The sequence below is a fragment of the Gallinula chloropus genome, assembly GCF_964237585.1.
Source record: "Gallinula chloropus genome assembly, chromosome: Z".
NCBI classification, from domain to species: domain Eukaryota; kingdom Metazoa; phylum Chordata; class Aves; order Gruiformes; family Rallidae; genus Gallinula; species Gallinula chloropus.
Window position 1 is genome coordinate 63,173,164 of NC_140089.1, and position 15,247 is coordinate 63,188,410.

The 15,247-nt window shown below is 42.3% G+C and overlaps 1 protein-coding gene across 3 annotated transcripts in view; it reads left to right on the plus strand.

Annotated features, from left to right (window-relative positions):
* Positions 1-15,247, plus strand: part of IQGAP2 (IQ motif containing GTPase activating protein 2) — a gene marked incomplete at its 5' end in the record, with an annotated part of 129,988 nt that overhangs the window by 97,153 nt on the left and 17,588 nt on the right. For all 3 annotated transcript variants that reach the window (XM_084278644.1, XM_084278645.1, XM_084278646.1), the window contains 12 exons: positions 4,384-4,542; positions 5,801-5,943; positions 7,958-8,128; positions 9,640-9,723; positions 10,366-10,437; positions 10,594-10,663; positions 10,985-11,193; positions 11,936-12,085; positions 12,285-12,448; positions 13,107-13,331; positions 13,943-14,083; positions 14,401-14,485. In XM_084278644.1, coding sequence (XP_084134770.1) covers positions 4,384-4,542; positions 5,801-5,943; positions 7,958-8,128; positions 9,640-9,723; positions 10,366-10,437; positions 10,594-10,663; positions 10,985-11,193; positions 11,936-12,085; positions 12,285-12,448; positions 13,107-13,331; positions 13,943-14,083; positions 14,401-14,485 — 1,673 coding nt within the window. The remainder of the gene's footprint in view (positions 1-4,383; positions 4,543-5,800; positions 5,944-7,957; positions 8,129-9,639; positions 9,724-10,365; positions 10,438-10,593; positions 10,664-10,984; positions 11,194-11,935; positions 12,086-12,284; positions 12,449-13,106; positions 13,332-13,942; positions 14,084-14,400; positions 14,486-15,247) is intronic.

Consider the following 15,247-nt stretch of genomic DNA (forward strand, 5'->3'; position numbering starts at 1 on the left):
CAGCTTATACTTTTATAAGGTTCACATGGCCCTTTTTTAGAGCAAAGCCACAGTATTAATTGCCAGATCTTCAATGGAAAGGAGTAAGCTCTGTTGAATTGGGTTTTTCCCCCTACTAAACATTTTTCTTACATTTTACTTCAAAAATAAAGGCATAATTAAAAGATGAGAAAAAGCCAGACAGCACAGCAGGTAATGTGTGGATTCCCAGTTTTTTCTCTTTTCTCGCTGCAGAGGCTGTGTGTGTAGGCACCACACTATCATGGCTGTGCCACAGGGCCATCCCCAGTCTCATGGGGAGCCTGGTGCTGTCCTCATCTGCAGCAGAAGGGCAGATATTGGTGCTCAGGGTGTTTTCCTGGCTTTACAGAGGCTGGGAAGTGCCGGGGTGCCCAAGAGACATGCCATGTGGCTGCTGGCCACACTTTTCTTGATACACCTCAGGATGTCATTGGCTTTCTGGGCCATTAGGGCACACTGCTGGCTCATGGTTAATCTGTTGTCCATAGAGCTGCTTCCTAGCAGGTCAGCCCCTAACCTGTATTGGTGCTTGGGGTTATTCCTCCCTCAGTGCAGGACCCTACACTTGCCCTTGTCAAATTTCATAAGATCACTCTCTGCCCAGCTCTCCAACCTGTACAGATCTTGCTGGATGGCAGTTTTATATCATCAGCAAACTTGCTCAGGGTACGCTCTATTCTTCATCTAAGTCCTTGAGGAACATATTGAGCAGGGCTGGAACCAGAACTGACCCCTGAGGAATACTGCTTGTTACAGGGCTCCAACTAGACTCGGTACCACTGATCAGAACCCTCTGTGCTCTTTCAGCCAATTTTCAATCCACCCCACTGTCCATTCATCTGACCTACATTTCCTGAACTTGCCTATGAGGGTGCTATGGGAGATGGTGATAAAAGCTTTGCTGAAGTCAGGGTAGACAATGTCCACTGCTCTCCATCTACCTGTCCAGTTATGTCATCATAGAAAGCTATCAGATTAGTCAAACATGACTTCCCCCTGCTGAATCCATGCTGACTATTTCTGATAACTTTTTCGTCAACATGTTTTGAGATGACCCCCAAAATGAGCTTCTCCAACATCTTTCCAGGGATGGAGGTGAGGCTGACTGGCCTGTAGCTTCCTGGGTCATCTTTCCTGCTCTTTCTGAAGATTAGAGCGACATTAGTTTCCCTCCAATCTTCAGGCACCTCACATTCTTCAGGACCTTTCAAAGATGATACAGTGGCTTAGCAATGATTTCACAGGATCAGAATCACGGAACATTAAGAGGTGGAGTTAGGAGTTTCTGTTAGATCCCCCAGCAATTGCAGGTGCATCCCAAAAGGACCCATGGATTTGTGGATATCAAGTTTATTTAACTGTCCTCTAACTTGATCTTACACAACCAAGGGAATGTCTTCCTTCCTCCAGGCTTTCTCTGTTATCTCTGAAGCCTGACGCTCCTGAGGGCTGGCCTGAGCAGTAAGGACTGTTACAAAGAAGGCATTCAGTAACTATGCCTTCTGTGCATCCTCTGTCACCATGACACCTGCCTCATTCAGCAGTGGGCCCACATTTTCCATAGTTTTCCTTTTGCCACCAATATGCTTGAAGAAATCCTTCCTGTTAACCTTGATGTCCCTTGCCAGGTTTATCTCCAAAGAGGCTTTGGCTTTTCTTGTTTGATCCCTGTGTACCCTGACAGCATTCCTGTAATCTTCCCAAGTGATCAGTCCCTTCTTCCACAAAATGTAGACCCTGTTCTTCCACTTGAGCTTTTTCTGAAGCTCTCTGCTCAGCCAAGCAGGTCTCCTGCTTCTCTTGCCTTATTTCTTGCTCTTAGGGATACACCAATCCTGAGCTTGGAGGAATAGGTCTTTGACTATCAAGGAATGAACAGGGAAACACTAGTTAATTACATCAAAGGAATTCCAGCCACTCCAGACTATGTCACCTTCATCAGGGCCCAACTGAAATGCTGCTATGTAAAAACACGTAGCATGGGGAACAAACAACAGGAGTCAGATATGTGTGCCTGAAGGGTTATGATCTTACTGGCATCACAGAGACATGGTGGGAGGATGACTTCTATGACTGGAGTGTTGGGATGGAAGGACACAGGCTCTTTAGGATGGACAGACATGGGACATGAGGTGGTGCTGGCTTTGATGTCAGTGACCAGCTGGAGTGCATGAAGCTCTGCCTGAGGATGGATGAGGAGCCAACCAAGAGCTCATGGGTTAGGATTAAAGGGAGTGCAGGGACAGGGGATACTATATTGGGAGTATGCTACAGGCCATCTGACATGGGAAACCAAGTGGATGAGCTCCCTTAAGGACGGATAGGAGATGCCTCATGTTCACAAGTTCTGGTCCTGATGGGAAAATTTGATCACCCCATTACCTGTTGGAGGGACAATACAGAAGAGCATGACCAATCCAGAAATGTCCTGGAATGCATTGATGACAGCTTCCTTCTCCAAGTAATAGAGAAGCCAACAACAAGAGGTCCCATGCTGGACCTTTTTGCCTCAGTCTTCACCAGCAAAGGCTTTAGTCACACTGTCCAGGACACAGAAGGCAAAGGGAGGGAGTGGGGGAAAGAAGAACTGCCCATTGTAGAAGAAGAACAGACTTGAGAACATTTAGGGAACCTGAAGGTGCACAAGTCCATGGGACCTGACACAATGCATCTGTGGATCCTGGGGCAATTAGTAGATGAAGTGGCTAAGCCTCTATCCATCATAGTTGAGAAGTTGTAGCAGTCTAAAGTCCCCACTGATTAATAGAGGGGAAACATAACCCCCATTTCTAAAATGGGAATAAGGGAAGACCTGATGAATTAGAGGCCAGTCAGTCTCACATCTGTACCTGGCAAGATCATGGAGAAGATCATTCTAGAAACTATGTTAAGGCACATGGGAAATAAGGAGGTGATTGGTGATAGCCAACATGACTTCAGTAAGGGCAAATCATGACTAACAAATTTCATGGCATTCTGTGATGGGGTTACAATGATGGTGGATTAAGGAAGAGTGACAGACGTCATCTGCCTGAGCTTGTGCAAAACATTTGACACTGTCCCACGTGCTGTCCTTGTCTAAATTGGAGAGACGTGGGTCTGGTGAATGGACCACTCCCTGGATAAGGAATTGACTGGACAGTCACACTCAGAGTTGAGATCCATGGCTCAATGTCTAAATGGAGAACAGTGACAAGTGGTGATCCTCAGAGGTTGGTACTAGGACTGGCATTGTTTAACATCTCTATGGGAGACGTGGAGAGTGGGATTGAATGCATGCTCAGTGAGTCTGCTGTGTGGTGTGATTTACACACTGGAGGGAAGGGATGCCATCCAGAGGGACCCTGACGTCTTCTGAGGTAGCCCTGTACAAACTGCATGAAGTTCAAGAAGGTCAAATACAAGGTCCTGAGCATGGTCAGGGCAATCCCAAACCCAGCTACAAGCTGGGTGGAAAATAGATTGAGAGCAGCCCTGAGGAGAAGGAATTGAGGATATTGGTGGATGAGAAGCTCAGCATGACTGTTTGAAGCTCAGCAGTGTGCCCAGAAGGACAACTGTATTCCGTGCTGCATTGAAACCAGTGTGGCCAGCAGGTTGAGGGAGGGGATTCTCTCCATCTAGTTCACTCTCATGAAACCCCACCTCAAGTACTGTGTGCAGCTCTGGGGTCTCCAGCACAAGAAAGACATGGAGCTGTTGGATTGATTCCAGAGGAGGACCACAAAGATGAGAGGGCTGGAGCACCTCTCCTATGAAGACAGGCTGAGAGAATTTGACTTATTCAGACTGAAGAAGAGAAAGCTCTGGGGAGACCTTATAGCAGCCTTCCAGTAGCTAAAGGGGCCCATGGGAAAGATTATGAGGTAGCATAGTGATAGGACAAGTTGTGATGGGATTAAACAGAAAGACAGTAGATTTAGGAAAAAAATCTTCCCTGTGAGGGTGGGGAGGCACTGGAACAGGTTGCCCAGAGAAGCTGTAGCTGTCTCCCCCCTGGCAGAGTTCACGACCAGGTTGGATGGGGCTCTGGGCAATGTGGTCTAGTGGAAGGTGTGCCTGCTCATGGCAGGGGGTTGGGACAAAATGATCTCTGAGGTCCCTTCTAATCCAAACCATTATGAGATTTTATGATTGATGGGCATTGTGCTCACTTTCTATCTAACAAGCTTGCTGTTCTCTGAGATACTTGTTGTTACAAGCATGAAAGAGGCTGGAAATGGGTGAATTACTGCATTGCTGTGTATGTCATGCTATCTGTGTGCCAGCCTTAGAAGTCTATCATCAAAGTTGCTGGAGGGCAGAGTTGTGGGTACATAGACTATAAACCACTTAATTTTCTCTGTTGTTATTTTACCCTAGTGGCTGTTGGAACATCAATGATCAACAAGAGCTTGGAGAAGGGGGATTCACAGGCAATCCTGACGATACTGCAGTCCAAGTTTGGATTACGAGTCATTCCTGAGTGTGCTGCAGCCTACTTCAGGAACCTCTCTGAAGCCAAGAACCTGAAAACTAAAGGTAAAAACCTTCCTGAATAGGATAGTTCCTCATCTGTAGTATCGTAGGCAACTACAAAACCAGCACAGAAGGCTTACCTAAAATCATTGTAAACCAGGGAAGACAGTTGCTGATTGAAAATCTTTTAAGAAACATTATTCTTGCTTAAGTGCTTTTTATGTGATGCTGAACTGTTGCACACATCACCCAGACCACAGCCCATGCTGGGAAACATGTCTAACTAATTCCAGAGTCTAGCTAAAACTTCCCAAAGTTGAAAATTAGCCCCTGAGTGAACTTAGGGCAGTTTCTCTTTAACTGTCAAGAGACTAGTCCATAACCTCAAAAAAAATACGTTACGCCCCAATTTTAATTTTTTTTTCATTAGGAGATGGAGAGAAAAGTGTTAGGCTGCACACTTCAGCCTCATCCTTACTGTCAAAGATCAATTCAGGCTCTGCCAGGGTGTCAGTGGACCTTTTGTGATCCCTGTGGATGCTCTCTGACAAGAGCAGCAGCTCTCAGCAAAAACCGGGACTAGAATCTGCCCATATCAAGATCATGGGACATTTTGTCATGTTAGAGCTGCTAGCTGGCCATAGCTAATGCAGCCAAGATGAAAAGAAAAAACCAAACACCCCCCCCCCCAAAAAAAAAAACCCAACCAAACAGAAAAATCTCTGTCAATGTAGTCCACTTTCTTACAATAGATAGGCATGTTTCATCCTGCAACATGAGCTTTGAGAGGGCATTTTGCACAAATGACCTACTCAGCTTTACTTTGGGGCCTTTTGTCCATGAGGAAATGAGGCTTTTCCTACCTGGCAGGAAACAGCCTTGTTTACAAAAGCACTAAAGGAGACAATGAAGTGGATATAGGAAGTGTCCTGTGTAAGCTAAGTGTCAATAAGGTCAGCATTTGGCCAGAAGACAAGAACAACATTTTTCAAAATTATTTATTAAACAGGGTCTCAGTTCCACTTATGTGAGTGGTCATAGAAGGCATAGCACAGTTTTGGGAGCAAGCACTAACTTGGCAGGCTGGGGTTTGGAGAAGCTAGCAGTGGATCTGTACTGACCTCATAGCTGTATCATTCTGGAAGAATGATCTTGATCCATCTAACATGGCATTTTGAAAACATCCTTACAAACTGATTTATAGTGACTTTGCATGTAAAATGGCTCTGTAGCAAAGGTAGAGATGGGAAATGGGTATGGATCTGTAACTTACTAGTGTAACAGGGAATAAATGTATACTAAACATATGTATTGCTTTCAGAGTCTAATGAAAGTCCATGGATTAAACTTGTAATAAAAAACATGTATGATTACTATTACAATGTGGAAACTGAGGAAGGTACCTGTGTTGCCCCTGAAGGAGTTGTACCAAAAACTTCATGGCTAACTGGTGAAGAAATCCAGGTAGGTGGCTGAAGCACTTGATTTTATTGCAAATGTAGCATAAACGTTTCAGAGAGACAGCAAAACATGGTAATACCAAGGAAAGAGATGGAGGACATCACTTTGGTTCAGCATCTGCTTCCAGCAATGGCAGCAACTAAGCAGACAGTGACAGCACAGCCTCCTGTCAGTTGTCTACAATGATTCAGGGACTTCCTAAATGGAAGTTACAGCATACCTTTTAATGGCCACCAGCAGACAACAACAGTGGAAAGTCTGATTGCTTTCATATCCCTCTATATTTCTTAGACTTCACATTGTCTTAAGCCAAGAATTTCATGATATATTTGGGGGCAGGTGGAAGCGCTATAAATACAATTATCTGACAACATTTTTGTATCTTCAAGTACAATAAGATGAATGTGATACTTTAATTTCCTTACTGTAGAGGTTTTGTGTTAGCATCAAATATAATAGAATGGTTAGGGCTGGAAAGGACCTTAAATATCATTGAGTTCCACACCCACCACAGCACCCACCACACCCCACACCCCCAACTCCTGCCCCCCACCCCCTGCCATGGACGGGGACACCTTTCACTAGACCAGGTTGCTCAAGGCCCCATCAACTTGGCCTTGAACACCTCCAGGGAGCCGGCATCCACAGCTCCCTGGGCAACCTGTACCAGTGCCTCACTGCCCTTGTAGTAAAGAATTTCTTCCTAATACCTAATCTAAATCTACCCTCTTCCAGTTTTAAACCACCCCCTTTGTCCAATCACTCCACACCCTTCTAAAAAGTCCCTCCCCAGCTTTCTTGTAGGTCTCCTTCAGGTACTGGAAGGCCACTGTAAGATCTCCTCAGAACCTTCTTTCCTCCAGGCTGAACAACCCCAAATCTCTCAGCCTGTCTTCAAAGGAGACGTGCTCCAGCCCTCTCATCATCTTTGTGGCCCTTCTCTGGATCCATTCCAACAGTTCCATGTCCTTCTTATGTTGGGGACTTCGGAACTGGATGCAGTACTTGAGGTGGGGTCTCATGAGAGTGAAGTAGAGGAGCAGAATCCCCTCCCTTGACCTGCTGGCCATGTTCCTTTAGATGCAGCCCAGGATACGGTTGGCCTTCTGGACTGTGAGCACGCATTGCTGGTTCTCATAAGTATAAATAACTTAAACAGAACAATGTAGATCACACAAGCTGATGTGCATTTTGGTGGGTTTTTCACTCTGATGTGATGCATCTAGGTTACAGGTTTATTCTGCCCCGTAAACAGCTCAAGCAACAGTGTAGGCCTTGATGAAATTCTGGCTGTGTTTCTCTGTAGAGATCTCCCTGACTTAGTATTTCTAGATGTCTGACTTATATAAAAACCTTGGAAGCATTAGGAAAGCAGAACTCTCCTTAAACAAACAAACAAACAAACAAATACTCAACTCTCTCAAGTATAAAAACTTTTGTTCTTAAAATAGTGTATACATCTGAATGAAGGAGGCTTGAAAGGACTTGAAAGGACTTCAGCTACCCTTCATACAAGATTCAGTGGTAGCTTTTCCTTCACACTGATAAAATCACATAATTGTAGGGGTTGGAAGGGACCTCCAGAGATCATTGGGCCCAACCCCCCTGCCAAAGCAGGTTCCTTAGGACAGGTTGCACAGGTAGGCATCCAGATGGGTCTTGAGTATCTCCAGAGATGAAGACTCCACCACCTCCCTGGGCAGACTGTCCCAGTGCTCTGTCACCCTCACTGGGAAAAAGTTCTTCTGCATGTTGGTGCAGAACTTCCTGTGCTCCAGCTTGCAGCCATTGCCCCTTGTCCTGTCTCCACAGACCATTGAAAAAAGGCTGACTGTTTCCCTCTGTGTCCCACACTTAAGATATTTCTAAACATTAATAAGATCTCCTCTCAGTCTTCTTTCCTCAAGGCTGAACATAAGCTGTACAGATGATCGAAAGAATACAGACTGAATTCCAGGATGGTTTTGGCATGAGTGTTTTGCTTTTAAATGACCTTTTTTCCACGATCTCTTAACAGAGCATTGTTGGGCAAGTTACAGCAGATTACAATCGAGAGCAGCTGTGGCTTGCTAATGAAAATCTAATTGTTCAACTGCAAGCCCGAGCAAGGGGATTCTTAGTCAGAAAAAATTACCAGGAGAGAAAAGCATACCTTCAAAAACAGGAACCATCTGCCATCAAAATACAGGTATTGTTCTAGAATAAGGAGGTAACATGATTTGGGTGACTGTGTGCTACAGGTGATATGACTGATTATTACCACTGATAAAATTCTCAAATACATCTGTCTCCTTGTTTTTATTAGCAGCAGTTTAAACTTCTACAGCTGAAATACGTTCTTGTCCTCATTGGAGTAATTATGCTTTTAAATAGCAAAAAGACCTGCAGTCTAAGTTACTTCAGCAGCAGAAGCTCAGAAATAATAGCCCTGTCTTTGTTCTGAGATGCTGAGGCTTTGCATTGTACACCTAACTATACACAGTACAAGATCAGAAGATATTTGTTGAGTATTGAAGCAAAAATTCCTTGAAAAAGCATGACTTAATAAAAATGCATTCCTTTCTAGACTATCCCTATGTGGAAGTGGTTTACCTCTGCTCCATGAAGTCATAGCTGGGTAGGGTGTGGCAGCTGCCCTGGTGTTCTCAGGCTCTGGCAGTCTTGGATGTCTTCAGTTTGCTGAACTCTGAAAGAAGTATAAAGGAAACTTTCTGCTGAGGGTGTGAGCACTGACAAATGCATGTGCACTCATTTTAAATGGTGAAATAGCCACCTCCTACTAAAAAAAATTTATTCCAGTCCTGAAAAGCAAATCAATCAGCCACCACCCCAAAAAATATTACAGAAAAAATGTACAACTCATTTTTTTTAACCTACAGTAATTTGATTTAACAATTAATGATGATAAATACCTTTGGCACTAGTAGCTGTCATTAGGATTGGTTTTTCACTTTCTGAGCCTAGTAAAAGACTGTACAGATCTTTGAGGAACTCAGGGTCTGTGAATAGGTTCAAAACTATAAGGAAATGTAGGTAAAAAAATTCTTCCTGATTGTTTTCTGTGTGCATTAAAATAGAACTTACTTGTGAAAGGACCAGTAGAGGACAAGGCTGCTGTTACTGGCTGGGTAGAGATGAAAGGCAAAACATAGTAAAGGTGGCAAGAGTATCTGTGTTAACCCCATCATTGGTTTTCATGCCAAGAGTTTGATTCTGAGCTGGTAAAGGGAGAGCCAAATGAAGTGATGGGAGGTTATCTGTGGTACAAGATGATCCTGAGTGACTCTGGAAGACCAGAGACTTGGGAAGGAGGCTAAGCCAAGAACAATGGGGGTCCAGCTAGGTAGGACACAGCTTTTGGATGTACTGAGACAGAGCTGGCAGAGGCTTCCCAGTAACTGGGATGCTAAAGGATGTGGATGTACCAGTGATGATTAAGGATGGCTTATGGGGAAAGAAGCACATGGCACTGGAAAACAAAGTGTTTGTGCTGAGACTGGCCAAAATTAACATGAAATGTATCAGGCCACCTTAAAAATCAGGAGACAAGCTTACTTACACCATTAGTTATCTTTTTGCCACAATGGCAGTTTTTCTTTACAAGGTAAACATTCTTAATTTTTTTAGTGTATACATGTAGATTTTAATAATTATTAGTTGCTTATTAGTAGTAATGGTCTCCTGCCTTTTTATAAATAGGCTTTCTGGAAAGGATTCAAACAAAGGAAAAGCTATGTTGACAGATTAAAGGTCCTTCAAAGCAATGTTGCTGCTGTCGTTAAGGTAAGATCCCACTGTGTATTGGGGCCTGAGTATGCTTTATCACTTGGCTTGGTCTACCACCACCAGTAATAAGAATCTAGGAACACAAACTGGAGGGACTTAGATTCCAGAAATTTGCATGGTATTGAAAATTGTTTAACTGGCAACTTAAATTGCTTCTTGAAAGCTCTGTATTTTACTTCTATCAGGCTTTGTTGAACTGGAGTGGTTCGTTATAGGGATTTCCTCATGCCTTCTTTTCCATAAAACTAAATCAGAAAATATGTTATTTCATTAAAAGCCAACAAATCTATCTGCCTGGAAAGGGCTCACTTTTCTGAGATACTTAATTGGATACTATGTCATGAGTAGATTGTGGATAGTAGATGGGATATTAATTAATCTCCTGTCCCTGATGGAAACTGGTTTAGAGCTGAGGCTTGAAGGTAGAAATTACTTCCAAAGATAATGCCATACACAGGTGGTAGAGCCTTGAACTCAACTTGCTATTTCAGTCAAAGGACATTAATCTGGTCACTGGACTGTAGGAACCCAGTGGTTGAGTCATCTGTGGTCCTGAGCTGAAGAGAACTGCCAGAAGCAGGTTTTAGGCACATGCACACAAGTCTGTCAGGTTTTAATTTAATTTTATTTAATTTTCAGATTCAGTCATGGGTGAAAATGTGGCTAGCAAAGAGAGCTTACAGGAAACGACTGCAATATTTCAAGGATCATGTAAGTCCATTTTGAACATAAAGCCTTAAAATAGGATAATATGACTGAATGGGAAGTTTTGTGAATCTCAGGAAAGTGGGTGTGGGTTCTGCAATGTGCTTCTAAGCAGAAATGTGCCACAACTAGATTATTTTGCTTAATCTTGGTCCCCTCCAGAATGATGAAATTGTGAAGATACAAGCATTTCTCAGAGCAAACAAAGCCAGGGAAGACTACAGGACACTAAGTAAGTCGTAACAGTTGAATGTCGTGTATCTGAGAAGTATGTTGTGTGTTCAGTTGCTTTGGGGAAAAAACCCCAAACTTTTACCTGGGATTTCTCAGTCTCCCATTCTCCTTCAAAAACAGGTGCAAGTGTTTGTAAACCAATTGTTTTACAGCTGAAGTTCTTTTGGTCAGCTGCACTTAAAGTATGACAAAACGTATTGTTAATTGGCATAAGCTTCTCTATGCAGCTTCAAAATTTTCTGCATAGTGATCGGTTTCCTGAGGGTTTTAGGGGTGTTCAAGTATTATGTCAACTAACAAGCCTATTTACTTCAACTAGTTGGTGCTGAAAATCCACCCTTGACAGTCCTGCGCAAATTTGCCTACCTCTTGGACCAAAGTGACTTAGACTTTCAAGAAGAACTAGAAGTAACACAGTTAAGGGAAGAAGTGGTTACAAAAATACGATCCAATCAACAGCTGGAGAAGGACTTGAACTTAATGGATATAAAGATTGGACTGCTGGTGAAAAACAGAATCACTCTTCAGGTCAGCAGGCTCTGTTCATGTTCCCTTGGTAGCACACACTGAGCTCTTTGTGTTGAACGAGCTCAGGATTACACAATCACAGTACAGCTGAGGTTGGCCGTGACTTCTGGAGGTCATCCGGTCCAACCGCCCTGCTCAAGCAGGCCCACCTTGAGCAGGAGGCACAGAACCATGTCCAGACAGCTTTTGAATATCTCCACAGGTGGAGACTCCACAACCTCTATGAGCAACCTGTGCCAGTGCTTGGTCACCCCCAATTAGTTAAAATACTCCTGGTAAATTAAGTGCTTTTTTTGTGTGTCTTAAGTAATCTGGTCAAAATACCTTGTGGCAGAAGTTGTTCTGTTGTCCTGAGTGGTATGTCAGTTTGCTACTGAATGTTGTGCTCTGTTTTGCTACTTGTGGGCAATAGTAATTCTCTGGGAAATTTTAAGTATCTTTTCTGTGGTAGAATGGAATAGACTCCTGATCATATATGAGAGCCATTTACATATTGTTAAGTAAATGATGAATGAGCCTGTACAGGAGATCAGATTTCCTAGATGGTCATTGCTGGCCAGCCATACTGGTAACAAGATAAAAATGTTCAAAAGAACTGTTAGCGCATAGAGCAGCAAAATATACAAAGTTGGTAATAAGGCCCTTGGAGGAATATCCTGTTTAACATGGTTGGGAAGATGTTAATTTTTCCATTTTACTTTTTATGAATAAGTAATCTAACCTTTTGATCATCTGTCTTTAGGATGTGGTACTGCACAGTAAGAAACTTAACAAAAAGAGCAAAAGTCAGCTGGAAGAGATGGTTACAGTTGATAAACAGGGTATCAAAGGCTTGAGTAAAGAAAGAAGAAAAAAACTGGAGGCTTATCAACATTTATTCTACCTTTTGCAGGTAAGTCTTTACGTAAAAATTAACATGGCAGCAAATTTCTGAAGAAAAACTACATTGTTTGCTTTGTTTTAGTGGTTGTAGTATGGAAATCAACATAAATGCTTTTGGTGTTAACAGAAATGTAGAGAGCACTGTTCCCCAAGCTGGGGGTAAGCTTGTCCTGGACAATAGATTTTTAAGTCATTTGTTTGTTTTGTAGACTAATCCGACGTATCTGGCAAAGCTGATTTTCCAGATGCCACAAAACAAATCAACCAAGTTTATGGATACAGTCATCTTCACTCTATATAACTATGCCTCCAATCAACGAGAAGAATATCTGCTACTCAAACTCTTCAAAACTGCCCTAGAAGAGGAGATAATGTATGTGCACTCACAAGAAAACTTCAGTTAATTTGTATTGTAGACAGTTCAATGAATACTTCATACCGAAAAGAATTTGGATAATCTTAAAATGCTGTAAAATTGTATACATATTTTTGTTACTAGAGAAAGTTGTTTGCAAGGTAACTTATTCATTCAAGTTGTTTCCAATTCGGAAAGAAATCTATGATGGACAACATCTACATATGAAAAAAAAACCAAACCCTTGAAAAAAATACACACTAGGGTTTCTTGCTTTTGGGCTAGGGAAAGTATTTACTTTTTTATGTAAATCTTTCTCTATGTAAATGTGTGTTCTGTAAGTGGAGAGTGGTGACTTATCCTAAAACAATAAAATCTCATTTTATACCCTTTAACAGGTATTTGCAGAACAGGTATTTGTGCCTGCATCAGGCATATATTAGGTGCCAGTAACTATGCCATGTTCCAGGGATGATATTATAACACATACAGAATTCAGGTAGCAGTTTCTATAACCTTGTTTTATATGAAAGCCTAAGAAATAGGATTCCATAAGCCTATACTGTTCAAACACTTTTCAACAGAGAAATAGGGTAATTTTGAAAGTGTGTGTTTTGGAAATATGGATAACTGCATATATGTGTCACACCTGAGAACATTTCTGTTCTTGATACAGCTCTAAGGTAGACCAGATACAGGATATTGTTACTGGAAACCCCACTGTCATTAAGATGGTTGTCAGCTTCAATCGAAGTGCTCGTGGGCAGAACACTCTGCGCCAGCTCCTGGCACCAGTGGTGAAGGAGATCATGGATGACAAGTCCCTCATCATCAACACTAGTCCTGTGGATGTCTACAAGTCGTGGGTAAATCAGCTAGAAATGCAGACTGGTGAGGCCAGGTGAGTGAGGAAGGTGGGCATACTGTGCTATTTAAATATTTCAGGGATCCCTCAGTTCTGCTCTCTCTTTCCTTCTCTGACAAACTGCACTTGGGTGTGTGCATCCTTTCCTTATCTTTCTGCAGCACAATGAGATTTGTTGGGGATAATGATGCTTGAAAAACAGGTACTCTATCCTATTCTGGCGAACCAAAAGGATTGCTTTCCTTGTCATGAACTTCAAAAGTCCATTACTTAATCTTTACAAATGCAGTAGATTATGCCATGGAAGAATTTACTTTTCCCCAGGTTTTATAACAGCATGGTAGTAGGGTTCCAGGCTTTTGAGGAGCTATGCTGGGACTGGGATGTGGAGATGTGTACCTTAAACTACAATTCCCCCTTTGAAATTAAGGGAAGGTGCACTAACAGCTAAACATACTGCCCCCTCCTTGCCCTCCCTCCCTCTCCCAAAAAAAAAAAAAAAGCAGCTTCTGAGACTTCTGTTACTTAGCCAACTTCAACTGTATTTTTCTGACATTTTTTCTGTTCACTGATAGCCCTTACAAAGCAAAAAAAAAAAAAAAACCTTATATATATTTAGTCCAGTTTAATATCTGTTTGTTTTGCAGCAAATTGCCATATGATGTAACCACAGAACAAGCGTTAACCCACACAGAAGTGGTCAATAAACTGGAATCATCAATGCAGAGTTTGCGAACAGTAACTGACAAAGTTCTTGCATCAATATTCTCTTCTCTCAACATGATGCCGTAAGTGCTGATTAGGACTCTCCAAGCTGCAGCTCATGTGCACAGCGAAGCTCAGCAACGGAGAGATCCTTTCATCTTACATGGCCTGTGTTGTGTGCCTCTCAAATGACTTCTCCAGTAGAGGGAGTGGTTTCTCCACTTCTGCTTTAGCAGCCAAAATCTGTACTTGCAGGTTTTTTGTATTTTCCATTGCCATTTTGTTCTGTGTTTTAAGTGGCTCTGAGGAAAAGCCAAAAACCTATCTGACTAGAATGATTGTTTTGTGTTTCATCTTTTTTCTTTCTAATATTTCTCCTTTTTATCTGTTCTACATGTAGCTATGGAATGAGATATATAGCTAAAGTTCTGAAGAGCTCACTCCATGAGAAATTCCCAGATGCAACCGAAGATGAACTATTAAAGGTAGCCTTCTGAGGGAAAACTGCCAGCAGCTTATTCTTTTAATGACAAAGGGGGGTTTTATTGCCACTAGGAACCCTAAGTGAGAATACCAGTTTTTACTGAAAGAACCTGGCACATCTTGTGTCCAGGAAGGGGGTGGTGGAAGGGGAGGAGAAGGGAACTCTCACAACCTTGCTATCTTAATCCAGGTGCTCAGCAATTCTTATGGAAGACAGTGCTTAACCTGTTTTGGATGGTGAATTTTCTTAGAAACTTGGAATTTATCTGAATCATCTTGGGTTTCCAGTTTTGTGCTATCGTCCTTACCACCAGCAATCCTGTCATGGATAACACTGGTCTCTATACTCCCCAGCCCTGAATCTGTTAACATATTAAAAATGTATTCATTTTACTACAATGAGGAAGGGCTCTAAAAAAAAAAAAAAGAAAGAGTAGATCATTACATTATTCTTATTTGCACCAACATTAGTACTAACTGAAAAGTAAAGTGATAAGCACATGGTACCAGCATACTGGCCACTGCTAACCTACCACACAGCCATGGTGCCTTCTCAGAGGGCTTGGGGGCAATTGCTCCATGAGCCTTATAGCCAGCTGTGACACAGACAACTCTCTCAAATTAAACCCATTTGCACTTCAACAAAGATTATTTCATGACTGTTTAAAGAAGTGGTTCTAAAATTCCAAACTATTCATTTCAATAGGACTTCCCTATTATTCTTCAAAGAGCTACTGTTCAAAGTTTACACATTGTGTGTATAT